This window comes from Drosophila subpulchrella, unplaced genomic scaffold (genome assembly GCF_014743375.2).
Source record: "Drosophila subpulchrella strain 33 F10 #4 breed RU33 unplaced genomic scaffold, RU_Dsub_v1.1 Primary Assembly Seq354, whole genome shotgun sequence".
Lineage (NCBI taxonomy): Eukaryota > Metazoa > Arthropoda > Insecta > Diptera > Drosophilidae > Drosophila > Drosophila subpulchrella.
Window position 1 is genome coordinate 4,377,926 of NW_023665577.1, and position 18,370 is coordinate 4,396,295.

The 18,370-nt window shown below is 39.2% G+C and overlaps 1 protein-coding gene across 16 annotated transcripts in view; it reads left to right on the top strand.

The window, feature by feature from the left end:
• Positions 1-18,370, top strand: part of LOC119559918 (dystrophin) — a 151,390-nt gene that overhangs the window by 4,048 nt on the left and 128,972 nt on the right. For 14 of the 16 annotated variants that reach the window (XM_037873100.1, XM_037873111.1, XM_037873101.1 and 11 more), the window contains 4 exons: positions 13,576-13,730; positions 14,169-17,609; positions 17,666-17,980; positions 18,065-18,370. In XM_037873100.1, coding sequence (XP_037729028.1) covers positions 13,576-13,730; positions 14,169-17,609; positions 17,666-17,980; positions 18,065-18,370 — 4,217 coding nt within the window. Of the gene's footprint in view, positions 1-13,430; positions 13,489-13,575; positions 13,731-14,168; positions 17,610-17,665; positions 17,981-18,064 lie in introns of those variants that run through there. The other 2 variants (XM_037873109.1, XM_037873103.1) reach the window with 1 other exon arrangement.

Sequence of the window (18,370 nt, forward strand, 5' to 3'; positions counted from 1 at the left end):
AATAATATGAGACAAAAGTTTTCCACGCCACGATTGCAATTCCAATTTTCCATCTTTAAAGTGAAGACGACAAGTTATTTCAAAAAGTTTCTGTATTCATTTGTTCCCACACATGTTCAGAGATAATTACAAAAACTCCACAGATGATCCTACAGCACCCCCTTGTTGAAAATTAACCCCATTGAGGGGAGAGCAATCATTTCGAGAGCTCAGAACTCGTGCCCCCATTTCACATCGCTGAGATAATTTCCATGCTTTCTTCAGCTGCAAGAACGACTTAAAAAAACAGAGACAAACAGACGACCACATGTTGAACGTACTTTCAGATAAAAATATGCATGCACTCACTGAGAAAAAATTATTCTGAACCAAAGAACTCAAAACTATATTCTTTAAAGTTTGAATAGAGAAGTAAAAGGAAAACTTTATTCCTATACTATCTTATTTAAAAAATTTTAAGATTTGATTTTATTTTTACAAAATATAATTTATTCACTTAAAATTTAAAAAGTTAAAAGGCAGTTTGAAGCTTAAATATTTTGAGTCTTAAGACGAACTGAACTAAAATCAATCCACATGATATCGTTTTTCCCCAGTGTACAGCAACAACAAAGTGATGGCACACACCCCATTCAGAACCACAGATATATCGCTTTAACTCATTTGGTTAGGCATTTAATGATCAGAATGCAAAGTCGGTTGAGTTCTGAAGGGGCTAGTGGAAAAGTCGGTGGTGTGCGAGGGTGGGACCAAAGAGTAGGGTGTGGTTTGGCTTATAGACGGCGATTGCCAACGCTCCACAGCCGAGCGGTCTGCGTAACCCGCGTTCAGCTAATGAGAATCCAACCGCCAGGGAAGGGGGTGGAAAATAGGCGGCAAGGGGCCTGTGCTCGTGTGTAATTGAGACTCGATTTAGATACGAACCGCACCAATTTGTGTGAGTGGGTTTTTATAGTCCCCAACATCATTATATGTAAGGGTATATTGTATTTCCGATCAAATAATGTTGCAATATGTTTAATTCTTGATCTGAACCCACATAGTCCAGAAAAGTTTACATTGAAGAACTCAGATTTTAAAGTGAAAAGATTTTATTAACAGAATAGGGGAGACTATTCTTTCAAACTAAATAGTTGTTTTAAATAAAACATAATGGATCCTATGATAAAGATCTATAAGCTTAATGTTGCCGTTTCAAAGGTATTATGAAGTTTTAAAAAGATTTTATTTTTGAAGGTCTTCAAGATATTTAAAAAGCTGTTTCCACGAACGTCTTATGAAAATTAATTTAAAGAAGTTTAGATATTATAAACTCGTTGGGATTGAATAAACCAAAATAAACATTGTATAACATTACAATAAATAGTTAGATATTTCCCATTTATATAACTAGAGTAATCTGCATGACTTAATAGCATAATGGTATCCAATTTCCAATTATTTTGAGAAAATTAAAATATTATAAACTTATTAGGATTCACCTTACCAAAATACATGATATTTTTTTACAATAAATAGTTCGATTTTTTCCTTTAATAAAACTAGAGTAATCTGCATGTCCTAATCGCAAATCATTCACTTGTTTTTGGAATCCAATTTCCAATGTGGATGGCACTAGGCAGGGCTTTGACTGTCGCTGGTTTGTCTGCGGCTGAAAACCGGCAAAGCCGCCAGTTCGAATCAACTCGACCAGCTGGGCTTGGAATGCGACAAAATGCGCATTTGCATTTGGCCACATGTGTCGGTTTTTATTTGATTTTTGGTATTTTTTGTGTGTTTGGCTTGGAATCGCTGACTTGGATCTGGAGCACACACAAATGCAAGTCATATGTACCCAGCAACACACACGAGGGAGTGAAAAAATGCGCACGCCCATAAAAAATTACTCCAACTACAGCTTGCAATTTGTTATTCCTGCTAGTTTGCTCTTTTTTTGGTTAATGGGTTTCCATTTGTTTATTGCTTGATTGGATTTTGTAGCTGAATTGCGGGGAAACGAAATGAATGGGGGTAAATGTATTTGCCCAGTGGAAATTATGGGTGAGTTTTTGGTTGATCAGGTTGATTTGAAGCATTCAAGGTAAATTCTAAAAACATTAGGCATTAAGCAGAAAACTTTTTATGAGATTCAATTTTATTTATTGGTAAGCAATATTGATTGACAATACTGTTCTACTTTATAAAGTAGTTTTAAAACATCTTTTGACCTTTTGACAATGACAGATAAAAATTCTCCAGAGCGTAAAGTAGAAAATTCCTTAAGAAAACAATACTGGATCTCTTGTATTTAGTTTTCTACAAAAGTATCATATAGAAACAATAATACACGCTAAAGACTCCACTCAAATAATTGAAATTCCTCAAATTGTGTCTATTATCTGAAATGGATCTTGCTGTTCTCCTCGTCGAAAGACCGCCAATAATTTCTCATTCAATTATTATTTAGGCAATCAATCTATACGCCCCACAAAATGGCAGACCCGCCTCACTGCGATCTTGGAGTCTGCCCACCCGCTGAAAACCGAATAATAAATTCAATTCATAACTCAAACTGTCTTATCATTGATCGATGTTGCGTGCCAGTAAAGAATCAGGGGGAACAATCGTTGATGTACTTACATACATAGTAGTGTACATATATCTTACGAAAAGAGAAAGGGCGCCAAGTTTCAGTATTCAGTGGGATAATATCTGCCATATAGTACGCGTGTGCATGCATCGATATGTCAAGATGGTAAACGATCAGTTGCAGTCGATGATTTGTAACGCCTCAATGGGTTTAAGTTTAAGTCGGGTGTAAAAAAGACGGGGATACGTGCAGGAGAAAGGAGGGAAAAAAGTAAAGAGATACCCACCTTTTGGTCAAGTGAGTTGGCCAACATTTCACTCAACAATCTCTGGCCTTTTATTTTGGTTTCTGCAATGTTTGGCTTTTCGATTTTTACCTTATTGGCTAGGAAAACTTTCTAATTAGCCATCGTCCGTCGGAACCTGATATTGTTATTGTTAATGCCATAGTCAGTGGGGGTGAGCAATGGCAAAATATTGATTAAAGCCGGTTGACAGTTTGTGCCATGTTTATTTTTAGTTGCGTATTCGTATACATTGTTTAACTACACCGACGACTTGTTGTTTTCCAGGTGCTTCTCTAGTGTTTAACAGTCGGCCTCGAGTGCACCTGAGCAGACAGTGCGTTTCGCAACTCTATGTCGGCGGAGGGTCTGAGTCTTGTGAATGTATATCAATGAATGCAAAATGTATATGACAGCCAGGGAATTGATTGAATTCACTTCAAAATAGTGTCAAGTTTGATAACAAATAAGGTCGGCTGTGGCATTTCGTCAGATATAAATATATATTGGCAGGTTCAATGATCGAACTGTGCTAGCTATTATACTTTAAAGAAGATATCAAGTAACGTGGCAAAGGGCATTACGAAATTATCAAAAAGGCCTACTCCTCCGTTATCTATTTATTGAAGTTATCATACACGAAAAGCTTCCAAGTTTGGGAAGCTAAAGATATCTTGCAGTAGGAGGTCTTTCATAGGTTCGGGGAAGTTACAAAAATATTTTAATAATAACCTATATTGGACACTTGTCCAAGATCCCTAACTATATTTTGAGCTTCTTTAATGAACATAAGTTTAATTGGTTGGGGAAATAGTTTAGTTTTGATATTTAAATCAAATTCTTTTTAGAATTTCCATACCTACATTATTTTTTCACTAGTGTAACTGATTTATAAGGTGTTATTTAAAGACAATCTTGTAACTATTTATATCTATTTAATAAATTTACTTGTTTCTTTATTATTTGATTTCAAACACAGCTTTTGAAGTCATTTCTTTATAAAGAAGTTCATTGTACTTCAACATTTAGCTGATATAAAAGTGACATCCTTCAGTTAAGCGCTCCTTAAATGTTAGTGGGTGATGCGTGAATTGTGTATCCAGCGGTAAATAAATAAATCCTGAAGCTCACAACGGATAAACAAACATTTTAAGCGAGTGCCTATCGCGGTCCGTCGGTCAGGGAATTCAATTAAAAAGGCCTCCAGGAAGAAGAACAACAAACAGACATCACTTAATTGACAGGAATTAAATGAAGCAAGCGGCAAATACAAACTATCAGAGATGCACATCTGTATTTCCCACACTAAAGAGTGTGTATATGTCCGGTCATTATTTGTCCAATAATTTCCACCAGCGAATCGTTACAATCGTTACATATAAATGAATAACACATGACTCGAATGCTGCCAATTCTCACGCATTCAAGGGCAGGGGAAATATGTATGTACAGATACTTAAACCCCTATCAATTATGTCGGGTCCAAGGGCCACGGGGCTTGTTCGCTCACATAGCGTTCATAAAAATAACAAGGAAGCCATCATCATCTCGTTTTGAAGTAGCGAAAGTGGCAGGAGCAGGAGCAAAAACAGGAGCCAGGATCAAGTGCTCGGAGCAATTGAAGCGGCATTCAAGTAAAGCGGGCTTTAATAAGCCCTCGGAGAAATAAGCCGTGAGGTAAAGTGAAAGAAGTACAGACAACCATTTTAAAATTACAGTAAAAGTACCCTAAGGCGAACCTTTGTTGGCCTTTTCGATATATTCACAAGAGCCTAATTTGTTTGGAGAACTACAAATTGAAAGTGAAATGGGCTTGAAAATGACAGGGCTGCACAAGAAACTATTGAAGAACAATCATTTTGAAAACTTGTTTTGCTAACTTTTAGCCTAAGGAAAATTGTTACTTCCTTAAAAAAATAAACTCAAGCTGCAAAAATAACCTCTCTCTTATAATGTACTTTCTGCAAATTTTAAAGACATAAATCATTTGTAAATAAGTCCTCTGAGACTTTGTCGATTTACCCACAAAATGATTACTTAAATTATTCTGTCAGTCCATTCTTAACTTTTTTTGCAAGCACAATTGATATTGTGACCCATCAATTAAATGGAGAATTAAAGAAATAAATCTCAAGAGCAAACAATACAATACAAATGAATACCAAAATACGCAAAACCTATGATTTAATTAATTATTCATTACTTATTCGGTTCCCTTCTGGTAATGCATCTTTAAGCCTCCTTAAAGACCATTAACAAAACATTTCTACCATCACCGAGTAAATATTTTTAAAGCACTAAGACCGAGCTAAGAACCAGTTTGAGCTCTAAACAATAATCACCACGGGGAATTGAGAAATTTGTCAACCGCAGTGATGATGACGGTTACAATGATAATGATGGTGATGGTGATGACGATGCAAGCCGTGTCGTTACTGCTTGACTTGCAATTAATGTATGAATGAATGAATTTCGCGATAAGTAAATTCAATTATCCGTAACATTAATGAATGCGTAAAATTTAAGCAGCGAACGGCAGCCAAACCGGTGGCGGTTAAGTGATTTTGTAATCAATTTTCGTGCACCGTCAGTCAGACAATCGCAGAAGTGGGTAGTCAGCAAGAGCTGGGTAGTAAGAGAGCCAAAAACCGCCGAAAAAATAGACTTCAAAAGGCGTAAAGCGTTTTAGTGTGGGCCGTTTGGCTAAGATATGACTAAATAATTTCATAAATATTTATAGATAAGTGACGGCCAGTGTCTAAGGGGTTGGGCAAGTGGATGAATGAATGAAACCTACGATAAAAAACAGAACTTTTTTCAGTATCTCAGGGAACAGAGTGGATTTCAAACAAATTTTTAATAGGTTTTAAATTGCCTTACAAAAGTACAATAGTATTACCTTAAGTTTGTGGTGGTCCGATATCTCAATGTCATGTTTGTTGTGTGTCAAAGCTAACAAGAACTTAAATTGTTTAAAGGGACAATTTCGATTCTCAATGTGATGTTAACGACAAATTTTTACACATTCTGGTATCAGATGCTACAGTGTTAAATATGACCTAAATTTTTAACCAGAGCATACCTTCTAGTTAAGAGTTTTCATTAAGATAAGCACTAACTATAAAGATTAAAGAAAGCAAATGAACTTAAAGACAAAAGTTAACAAGGGATTGAGAAATGTGTTCAAAAAAGCCATTTAACTCAAATAGTTAACATGAGAATGAGAATTCGGAACATCCAAAAGTTCTTGTATTTTGAACTCTAAACTCTGGGCTTAATTTCAAGTTCTAAGATGAATTCCCACTTGAATCTTCCACCTTGAAACCTTTTCCTTTCATAACTATTACCCTGGCACCATTGCAGCTAGCTAGTTAATCATTTAAAATTTTGAACGCCGCGTAATTAACACCCGTAAACATTTTGGCCATCCGGCTATAGCGGACGGAAGCGGCGAAAAAATAAAAGTGTTGACCAAACTGCGGCAAAAGCAGCCGCTTCGAAAACACTGAAAAAATATGAACAACAAAAATGAATTAAAACTTCCGCTTGCAGTTCGGTATCTACAAATAAAGCAACAAAGTTGAGGGGGCGGACATTCCGAATGGCGATGAGGGGGAGAAGCTGGGGCAGTTGGGGGTACGGGTATCGCAGACATGACCAGGTTTTGTTATTTTTCGTGTTGTTGGGTCTCCCACATTGATAAAGGCTTTGGAAAGAAACTCACTCTTAAAGTGTCGGACATGCTGGTGTCTGCCAGCGGCGTTTTCTTGTTGGGAACAGGTTTTCCCAGGCCTTTCCCCCTGCCCCACAAACATTCCTACCCACCATTTACATTTAGATATTCAGTTCGTAGACTTTTTGGGCCATTGAAAATGCACTTTGGTCTATTCTAATTTATGCGGGCTCAAAGGTGGTTCAAATGTTTGCTCGAATGAGGCATTTAATTTCGAGTCTCTTGCCTTAAAGTGTGTCTTAATTTGGAGAGAGTGTTTGAAGAACCTATAAACAGGTTGTCGACGAGGCGTAAAATATATGAATAAATATAAAGATTAGCGCCATGTGATAAACTTGTTATGTACGTAACATTTATTAGTATTTATTATTGATGATGATGATTAAGTATATGTACTCAAAGCTTTTTTATAAATTGAAAAATAAAGAGGATTGTCAGGAATTTTAGGTTAAATTCAAATATAAAAGTAAAGCCATTTCAAATTCAAGATAACTATTCGTGAACTAAAATTCGCTGCATTTGGCATTAACAGAACAAAACACTGAGTTCCAGCTAAAATGTATTTTAAATTAAAATACAATCAACCACTTTTCGCCCTTTCTAAAAATGCCAATTCGCTGAACTATTTCTATAAAAAGTTCGATACTCCACCATCAACCGATTGAATAAAACATTTTGCACTTGAAATTACCAATTTGTTTCCCTTCAATTCCGTCAAAACTCAATTTGCGCACATAACAATGAAGCAAGAGCTGTTAAAATAAAATATGTACATATATACCAATGTTTTTTGCAGAAAGAACGAAAACTAAAAAGCAATCCAAAAATTAAGGGAAAAGCTCCAAAGTGTGTTGTATATGAGCTCAACCTCCAATCGCAATGCATGTCACATGCAATGAAATGTCGTAAGAAGTCACGTTCCAAGCCATACAAAAGTTGCCGGTAATCGAACTCAGCTCAACGGTAGAGATACAAGAAAATACCGGGAAATTGATCGAAAATTTGTAGCTACGTGTGTGCGAATGGAATTTCGGTCGCCAAAGTCTGAATTTCCCATATGGCCTGTAAAACCAAGCAATTAAATTTTTGACCTCTCTTCAGTACAGCATGAAAGCTGAAATTTTCATTATAAAGTCATGACAACAGAAACCCATCCAACCATGGGGAGATAAAAGAAATTTTGGTGAGTGCAAGGCTTGGCCATAAAATAGAAAGCACTGAACCAGAAGAAGAAACAAATTCTTTTAAACTTGCCATTTATTCAAATTTAAGTATAGGTTCATTGGTACCTAAGTAAAGCCTATCTCCTTAAATTAAGTGGTTCTCGCAGGTCTATTAAAAATATAAAGATACATTCAATGTTATCGATAAATAAATTAATTACCAATTACTATTTCATTTTTTTTTCATTTTCCTTTTTTTCCATATTTAAAGAAAACAATTATTTTGTATAAACATGGCTGTGGTTACTATACATTTAAGTATAATGCTTGATATTTAATCTTAATGGCAAGTCTATAAATTCTATTTCAGAACAACAATGTCGCTTTAATGTTTCTAAAAGCTATTTAAAGCTTTAGTGTGTAAATCAATTCCCAGTACTTAAGTACATATTTAAATCCCACTTCAAAGTACTATTCCACCCATTTAATTGTTCAGCCGAACGGAACGCTAGCCCCTTAATTTTCCAACCAATGCGTAACGAAATGTTTGCCTATATGCGTTCCGTTCTTCTCATTTGGAGACTGATAAGAGGTATAAACTATTGCGTGGCTTATCAATTTCGTGGCCATATAGGAGAGTTCCTTCACCTCATCCATGTTGCTTGACACACATGCAGGGGAAAACAAATAAATATTTGCTCAATGGCGCTATAGTTGGTGGTACACCAGTGCGTGTTGGTGCTGTCTGTTGACCCACAATAAATGAGGGATCGAGGCACAACAGTCGCCGGCACAAGCCAAATGGGCTTCCAATAATAAACAGACCGAGAGAAGTTGGGGCCAGTCGAAGTCCCACTCCCTTGTCCTCAGTTTGGTTTGTTTACACATATAATTTCTGTTTTCATTTCATTCGATGCGGGTCACGCTTTGCAAGAATAATTCGAAAACCCATAAAGAATTAAACAAAAAAGATTACAATAAGATAAATCGAAACCAGGAAGAACTTTCCCTAACCCTTCAGGGGTGAGTACATTATAAATTATAATTAAAAGACTGCACTGCGGTATGAAAGAGTTAACTTGTATATGTTCGTGCCTTTTATAAGCCATAATACTTTAAGTCTTTCATTATACCATTATAACTATCTCGTCACATTCCAATTATCTTACAAATACCCATTACTTATTATAATCAGCCTTCATAAAATACAACAATAAAAAATCAAACAAACTTCTTAAAAAAATATTACCCGGCTATTTTTGCTTTGATCTGAGAATAGGTAAAAACTGATAATTATAAAACCTAATTATATAACCAAATTTTAAGGTTTTGTATTCTATCGAGAACGTTACAACTGAAACAAAAACATAAAAATGATTCTTAAATCTTATGCAATATTTTTTTTTAATATTTCCCATAAATTCGTCTATCCTGAGTTCCGCTCCCCAATTTGCAAACTTAATTGGCTGTTTGATATAATATTTCAAGCCCAATAACCGGCTTTCAGCGGACTGCCAATAAATCAACGAGGCTGTTCGACAAACTTTTCACACTCCATGGAGCAACTTTCGTCTAACATTAAAACATTTCAACACACAATGGAGCTGCCAAAAGAATAATGCCATAATCAAAACTTTATATCATGACAGGAATCGGGGGAAAAAATCTCTCAACAGACAAAACGACTGGCAATCGATATTTCTCGCTTAACGGGCTTACATATCAAACAATTTTGCTCGGCTCCTCTCGATTTGCATATCGGACTGGTGGGCTCACAAACAAAAAGCTATAAAATACCAATTTATTGCTTTATAATTGAAGGCAATAAATGTTTGTAAGAGTAACAATAACAAATGGAATGGTGGGGGGTTGTGGGGTATCAGGGGAACAGAAAAAGACAAACTGTAATGACATCAGTACGTCATTCAGGCAGTTGATCCATTGAACGCAATTCCATTGAATTGAATTCGAGTCAGCACACAATATTTCTGTTTTGCTTGGTTTTTCAATTTGCAATAAATTTGCCTCGAAACTTAACTACATTGAAATAATAATCGGTCGAGTGCCAGAGATAGAAAATAATGAAAAAAGGCCAAAACAAAATTCGACAAAAATGTGAATTGCAAATATCTGTTGGTTGATTGTTTTGTATTTCAAGGTTATTTGTTGGGAGTATCATAAATATTGGAAGTAATTTGTGTTTCGCATGCTTATATTGATTTTGTATAGCAGAGTTATATAAGGTCCTTAATATTTTTTCTATAATTGAAAGTGAGGCCTATATTAGAGCTACATTTATAATTGACTGTCACTCATAAAATTTTATGTAGCTGTTTATAAATTTTTTAAATTATGCAACATATTTAATAAATGTCATATTTATAGTTACTGTCAGTAGTAACCTTTTTTCAAAAATACATGTTCTCACCACCAATGTACATTCAAAGCATCTTTGCAATGTTCTCGACTTAAGCCAAATTATTTCTTCATCATAAAGTCGGAACAAAAGTTTCCTAAAACTTTTCAGAAAGAAAAGCAATAAATAACATTTGGCTTGCAGTTTCTTTATGTTTCACCAATAAATTTAGTTGAATTGTTTTTTGGATCCCATTGAAAAGTGCCAACAGTCAATAAAAAACAAGCCACAACAACCGTCGTAGCATAGACAAAACTGTAGGTAGGCCAGCTATGAAAGAGTTTTCCGGGGAAAACAATTTGCAAACAACTTTGGGAAAACAAACAGCGCACAAAACGATGCTGCCTAATAGCAGGCATTGGGCCAACTGTTTTTCGGGGGATAAAGGCTGAGGGGGGATGGTCATCAGCACATATTCAGAAATATACTTCCTGGTAAACAAAAAGAAATGCTAAAACTGCACTTCCAATTGAAACTGAAGAGGGTTTTGGGAGGTGAGATGGGGGCATCCAAAGAAATTGCAGTAATTGACACTGAAAATGTGGCTGCTGCTCGGAGCTGGAAAATGTTGACGGCTACGATGATGATGCTGCTGTGCAAAGCTGATGATGCTGCAGTTATCTACGGCATAGCAAAATATATATAATTGCCCACAGAGACATGGGCGTATATAGGAGGGGTAAGGTGAACAAGTTGAATAATAAACACGCAAGTGGAAAACCTGTTAGATAAAAGTGGGTAAAGTTCCGTGACAACCCTTAATATTCTGATCAAATCAACATATAAATACTATTGGGATAATAATATGGTATGCTGATAAACACTGAAATCAGCATGTGCTTAAAACAGATCGCTATCAAGGGTAAAATCAGAAATCACTACAAAGTATTTAGGTGTCTAAAAGTATGCAAGAAAATACTTTAAGTCTGGTTCTATGGATTCTTGCCGTTCATTTTCACTGCACACTTTTAGACACCTTTCGAAGAGATTTTGAACCATATATTTAATAATATTAGTTGATTACTTGTTGTGTTTTTTAAAATAGAATTAAATATTTTGCTGTTTCTTTATACTCATTTCGTATTGATTTGTTAAATCCCCCTTTATGATACGCCCCTGCCAATTCAGCATAGACAATTTCAATTGTGGCAAGTTCCATTTGCTTTTACCGGGCCTCTACACTTGGGAGAGTGTGTAGTTAATGAATGCAAAGAGTCTAAAGCTCAATTAATGAAATTTCATTTAATTATCTGCGGGCGGTGGCAGTCGAAATTGGCTGGGGATGGGGACAGTCGTCCCCCGGAGAATTCCCAGGGAACTCGCTTTCTCTCTGTTGAATGACTGGCGGCAATCGTACGTGTGGCATCTCATCGTCATCGCCAGGGCCCATTAGAACTAGGCTCAATTTGGCTGGGTCCTTTGCCTTGGTGCCCATTTTACAGTTGGCCTCATTTGTGGGTCACATGCAACAGTTTGTCGCCAACTATGGCGGGGCAGGCAGCATCAGCAACAGCATCAGCATCAGCATCGTGACTTGCCACATCGATCAATATTGTGTGCTGCGTTCGTACCGCTCGGCAATTAGTCTTTGGGGAGGCACTGGCTGTCCTTCATTTATATGGCAATTAAATTCCGCATTGAGAGCGACTGCGGCGATGTCTTGAGTGCCTCCTTGTGCCTTCGCCAGGGGCTTGCTTTTCCTATTTGCCACAAGGAATGAGATGAGTTATGTCCTCCGCAATGGATTGTCTATGTGTGCTTGGGAGTGTTTCTCTTTGAATGGTAATGAGATATTTGAGTTGGCAAATTGAAGATTCTAGGACTTCATATATATCATCAATTATATAAATTATGACGTGCGTTTCGGAATATTGGCCATAAATTAACATGATTTATCGATAAGCTGTAAATATTTAATAAAATTAAAGCTATTTAACAAAAGGAACATGTACATACTTCGAGTTTGGTAATTCCTGTAATATTGACTAGCCAATGTCAGAAACTTTTCTTTCAATTTAACTATTTTGGTATAGCTTAAAGCACAGACTTACTTTCCATGAACTTCAAACCCGCTGATTAGCTGCTTACATAATTTGTAATTAGCTTAAGTCAGCACACACTTTGAGTTTTCCCTCATCACCTCGTCGAAAACCGATTAGAACAAGTTAATTACAGTAATCGGATCCGAAAGTTGTTCAGAGCGTGACATAGTTGAGCTTTTCCATGCATTTCGTGAGTTGTCTAGTTTTCCAAAGCCCAGTTCACCTGTCAATTTGCATATAGCGTAGAAAAAGGCAAGTCAAATCAAGTCCAACATTGCAGTAATTACTCACAGCCGAAAAGAACAAAAATCGATCAGTAATTACACGCAAGCCGCTGCCAATTCATATAATTGTCTGGCCAAGACGGCCATCAATCAGAGACTTCTTCTTAGGAGCGATGCAAATTGCTTTCGACCAGACCAGAATGAGCAGCGGTTTCACACAAAACTGACAAATGACGCAGGCAAAAAGGTGGTATATCATAGCCCTGCACACGGAAAAATGATCAATTTATTTCATTTTCGTACAAGAATGGTCTTGAAGGTGTCTTTTAAATCTTGGTATAGGTCTTAATGATCGAAAATGATTAGGTATTTGTTGTACATAAATTGGTAAATTCGATTAAAAATTTATTTTGGGTTATCCCTATTTTAAACAACAAACCATAAAAATGATAAGTACCTTTTATAAAATTTTTTGGTTCTTATTATCTTTATTATTGGATGGTATCTTATTATTTATAAGTTTTTTATAGAGTGAAATAAGTTCGACAACCAAATGCGTAAAAAGTTTTTCTTCATAAAGTTGCACGAAATTCCTCGCGATTTGATCCAATAGACTTTAAAGCTATAAATTTTCAACAAATATGAACGGATTGTTCTTGAATCTTACAGAATATTCTTGAATTTTTCCGTCCTTTTTGGTTTTTTTTTTGTGTGTTGTAGTTTGTAAATCAATTTGATCTATTCTTCCCTGTGCAATCCGTACTCAATTGCTGACTGGCTGACTAGACTCTCGGCTCTCTACGATCGAGTTGGAAAACTGCAAGCGACGTCTCCGCTAATTGATTTCGAGCGAGTGATTTGGCACGTTTGGTTGCAGTTCATTAGCAAAAGCAAAGTTGGACTGTGCTGAGCTGCGTTTTGGGTTGGGCCCTTGCGATAGACAAGACTTGAGTCTGAATTCCGACTTGGCGTTCCAAAGACTCTTTTGGGTTGGGTCTGGCAAAAGGCGATGGCGATGGCCTACAATCTGGCACTAAAGCCGGCCGACTTGGCTCGAGGTTAACTAAAGAAAGTTGGCAACTATTTTGGCTCTAATGGATCTAACCATTTCTCCACTTTTCTTTCTATATTTTTTTCTGCTCTAGATGAACGACAGCACATACAGAAGAAAACATTCACGAAATGGATCAATTCACATCTCATCGATACCCAGTGCACACCAGTGAAGGATTTGTTTCTGGACCTGCGGGACGGACATCGGTTGTTGGCCCTGCTGAGCACCCTGACACAAACACACCTGGTCAGTATAGATCACTTATGATTAATGATCAAGATGTGTTCAAGAGATTGGTATTCGGCTTTAAAAAGGGTTTGAAGATAGCCTTGAGTATATCTTTGTATTTACTATGTTTTGAATTACCAAATGTGCTCAGAACTTTGTTTAAAAAACATATACTCATAACGATTTTAAAAAGAATTTAACATTTAGCCATTTCAATATACTATAAACAACCTTAAAAAACGTATAATTAAACCTTACCTTTATATTCAATTTGCGTTGAACTACTAAATGTTATAGTACATTCTAAAGTGTGATATTCTTTGTATTCTGTAAACCGAATCAATCTTCAGAAAAATTGTTTAATATCTCACATACAAAATAATGTAACCTATACGAACAGGACCATTAACTAGATAAATTAATAATACGATGTTTCCTATGTCCTACTCCCTTTAGAAACCCGAAAAGGGTCGGATGCGGGTGCACCACATCAACAATCTGAACAAGGTGATAACCGTGATCCAGCAGCACGGGGTCAAGTTGGTGAACATCTCCAGCGATGACATAGTGGGCGGCAATGCCAAGCTGACCCTTGGCCTCATCTGGCTGATAGCGCTGGAGTTCAATGGCCAGCATCTAGTCAAGAGTCATTCGAGTAACGGGGTTGAGAAGTCCCTGTTGGCCTGGGCGCGCCAGTACACGGAACCACATGGCCTGCAACTCAATGATTTCTCCAATTCGTGGTCCGATGGCAGAGCCTTCCTCATGATCCTGGATGCCCACGTGGAGGAGTTGAATCTGCAGGCCGCCTTGCAGCAACATGCATTGCAAAGACTCCATTTGGGTTTCGATTTGGCACACCGGCATTTCAAAATCGAAAAGCTGCTGGATGCCGAGGATGTGCACACCCACAAGCCGGATAATAAATCGATACAGATGTATGTGATGTGCCTGTACCATGCCATGGAATCCATGAGGGCAAGGGAGCAGGATGAGGGACAGGATCAGGATCCGAGCAGAGTGCCCTGCACCAGCATCACAGACTTGGACGAGGTGCCGCTGGACAATGATCGTGCCAGTTTGGAGCTCTACACCTCAGATAGTGCTGGTAGTATGGATCAGCGCTCCTCAGGGGAACTGAAGACCCAGTCCATGCGCCCCTTGAGCACGGCCACCAATGCCAGTGTGGAGATCAGTGGCTATCAGACAGCTCTCGAGGCAGTACTCACCCTCTTGCTGGAGGATGAACAGCTGCTCTCACAGGATCTTCCCGATCCCGAGGACTTCCACACCGCCAAACTGCAATTTCACGAAAACGAGAGCTTCATGCTTAAACTAACCGAACATCAGGAGTATGTAGGTGAAGCTCTGGAGGAGGGTAGCAACCTCATTAACGAATCCCAGAAAGCTGGAGCTGGTCTAAGTCAGGAGGATCAGAACGAAGTGAGACAACAAATGGTCTTGCTCAACGAACGATGGGAAACTTTGAGGTTGCGAGCCCTGGATGTCCAAGCTAAAATCCTAATGCGATTGGCCGAGTTCCAGAAGCAAAAACTCGAACAGCTTCGACAGTTTCTAACCAGTGTGGAGGATCGTATTTCCCACATGAGCGATATAGGACCCACTCTGGGGGAAGCTGAGAAGCAACTGCTTGAAGCTCGAAAACTGAAAGCCGACCTGAGTGAACAGCAGGAATTGGTGGATAGTCTGAGTAGTATGGTGGTCATTGTGAACGATACCTCTGGCAACTTTAATGATCTAGAAGATCGTCTGAGTGCCCTGGGCGAGAGATGGTCGCATGTGGTTAAGTGGAGCGATCTGCGAACCGAGAAACTACAGCAGTATAAATGTATCTCCAGATGGTTGGATGCCCGCGAGCAGGATCTCAAGCTGATGGAGAGCAGGGATGTCACCGATGTGGGGGGTATTACGCAGCGTATTAACGAGCTCAACTATTGTGCCAAAGATCTGCTGGAACTTCAGAGATATCTGATAGATCTGCGGCAAATGGTAGCTGCCACTTTGCAGGATGGCGATGACAAGGGGGAAAGGGTTCTCATCCAGTTGGAGAGCTACGAAGATCGCTTGGATGCCTTGAAACAGATTGTTGAAGTGCAAACGGTGAGGATAGAAACCAAGGGCTTTAATTTTGGACGAGATCGTGCGAGTTACGATGATAGTCGGGTGGTGCGTCCTGAAGGTTGGGTGGACTACCAGATGATCATACGGTTTGGCGAAGAGGAGTCTCAAGAGGACGACGAGGAACATGATTTGGCCAGCAAGAAGCGAAAGCTGAGGAATGCTGATAACTTTTATGCCCTGGAAAATCAGATCATGGAGCACTTTGTCTTCGTTCAGGAAGTGGAGCAGAAGCTACAGCAGTTACAGAGACAAAGTCTGCGCCAACAGTGTGAATTACTCAAGGAACTTCAGGCGGAAAATAACCAACGTAGTGGTACCTTACCCGAGCTTAAGAAACTCTACGAGGTGTGTGAACTGGAGGATCCTTCGAGGAACCTTCTTTTAGAAGAAACCCACATCAAGCAGTTGGAGCAAAGATATGCAACTTTGGCTCAGAGACTATCAAGCCAGCAGAGCGAAAGTAGCACGCTCTTGGCCAAGGAAAAGTATTATAATAGTCTTACGGGATTTAAGTTAGTCCTAGCTGATTCTAGGGATTGGTATAAGCAACACGCTGGTTCAGCCAGTGGCAAAGAACTGGAGCAGCGTTTGAGCCACATGGAATCCCTGTCCTCTGAGATTTCAGAGGCTAAAACAGCCACCGAAGAGCTGGATAACTCGCTGCTGGAATGGAAGCAAGACTTCGGTCTGTTCTACGATAGTTGGCATGACATGAAGCAGGCTCTACAGGCTCTCATCCAACAGAGGGGTGGTGAAAGTCTCTCCAGACAGTTAAAGCAAATCCAAGATTTTGTAAACAAAGTATCGAGTCAAAAGGTACGCGTTTCCAATCTGGAGGTCATGCAAAAGCAGCAGCACTCCCTCAACCAATTGGTAGATGAAATGGATTCCCTCCGACCAACCTATGATAATTTACCAAAACACCTGATTGGCGAAGAACTACAAACCATTTGGAATAGACTTCCAGAACAGCTAAATGAACGTGTGATTAAGCAAACAACGGCTATTGAAAATCTAAACCACTTTGCAGCGGAGTACAATGCCATTATAGCCATTTTGCGAAGTGCAGCGGATTCAAAGCTGAATGAAAGCATTCAGGATCTCCGAAAACTAGAGATAGATGTGATAAGCGCTAGGAATTTCAGCGAAATTCTTATCAAGGAGGCAGAGCCTGCCCAAAAAGAATCCCTGCAATCGCAGATCAGAGCTCTGAATACCCTGTACGATCAAGTGGAAAAGGTTCATCGTGAGAAGAAGCAACAGCAGACAGCCCTTCAATCGCAGATCGATCTCATCCAGCAGAGATTGAAGAAAACTGATCAGTGGCTTACTGACCTAGAGAGCAACACACCCAAATCGGGAATCAATGATATAGGTAACTCCAATGAGCTGTTCCAGAGCAAGTGTCGCTTCCAGACTCTCAAGGAGACCTGCGAGAAAGAAACCATACAGTTTAGGGAACTCAACGAACTGGGCGGTGAGTTGCTCCTCCAAATGGATGAACTTCAGGATAAGGACAGGGAATCCCGATACGGATCGCTGGCCAAGCAGTTCACACGCATCAATGCCAGATGGACGGAGGTCACCGAGCTGGTTTATGCGAAGACAGCTCTACTCGAGCACATATCAACGCAACTGGGGGAGTTCAAGAAGTTCATGGTGAGCGAGACGGGTTACCTGGACAAGTTGGAGAACAAGATACGCAACACGCCAGAGAATGCAGCCGACGCCGAGGAGATCATGGAGGAACTTGATGTGAGTTGGTATTACATTGCATGTTAAATCTTATTTATGCTTTCATTATCCCTTAGGATCTGGAGAACGTTCTGCGCTCGCACTCTGAGGAATGGCTGGAGAAGATTCAGGAAATTGGCAACGAGCTAATTGACAACGAATTCATGGCCGACTCCATGCGAAGGGACATCGATGACACCGTCCAGCGGTGGACACAGCTCCAGCAGCAGGCCAAGAAGCGAACCGAGCTCCTGGAACAAAAGGTCAGCGAGGCGGAGCAGTCCGAGAAGTGCATTGTGCAGTTCGAGAAGTGGCTGACCCGGGTGGACGAGATACTCAGCGAGCATCTGGAAAACGATGTGACCATTGAGGACCTGCCAGAGGATTTTCAGGTAAAAAAAATGTTATTAATCTTAATTATTGCTGTTTAATGTCTAAAGTATTTTGTAAAACCCCAAATATGTATATATTTGTAGCGATTGGCTCGCGAGTTTGTGGCCAACGAGAAAAACTTCAAGGAGATCACCGAGCTTATAGACGAGCACACAAGGAACGGCAAAATTGGGGCTGCCAATCGACTCCAGGAGCAGCTCAATCTGATGGAGGTGAGGTTCAAGGTCTGCCAGGCGAAGCTGAGCAAGTGCACCGCCCCCCAACCAGCCTACGAATCACGATTGAATCGGGCCTATGCAGATCTTCGGAATGTGGAACGATCCACTCTCGTACTTGATGTGGCATCCGCCGGTCCCACTACAGTTCAGGCTCAGTACCAAAAGTGTCTG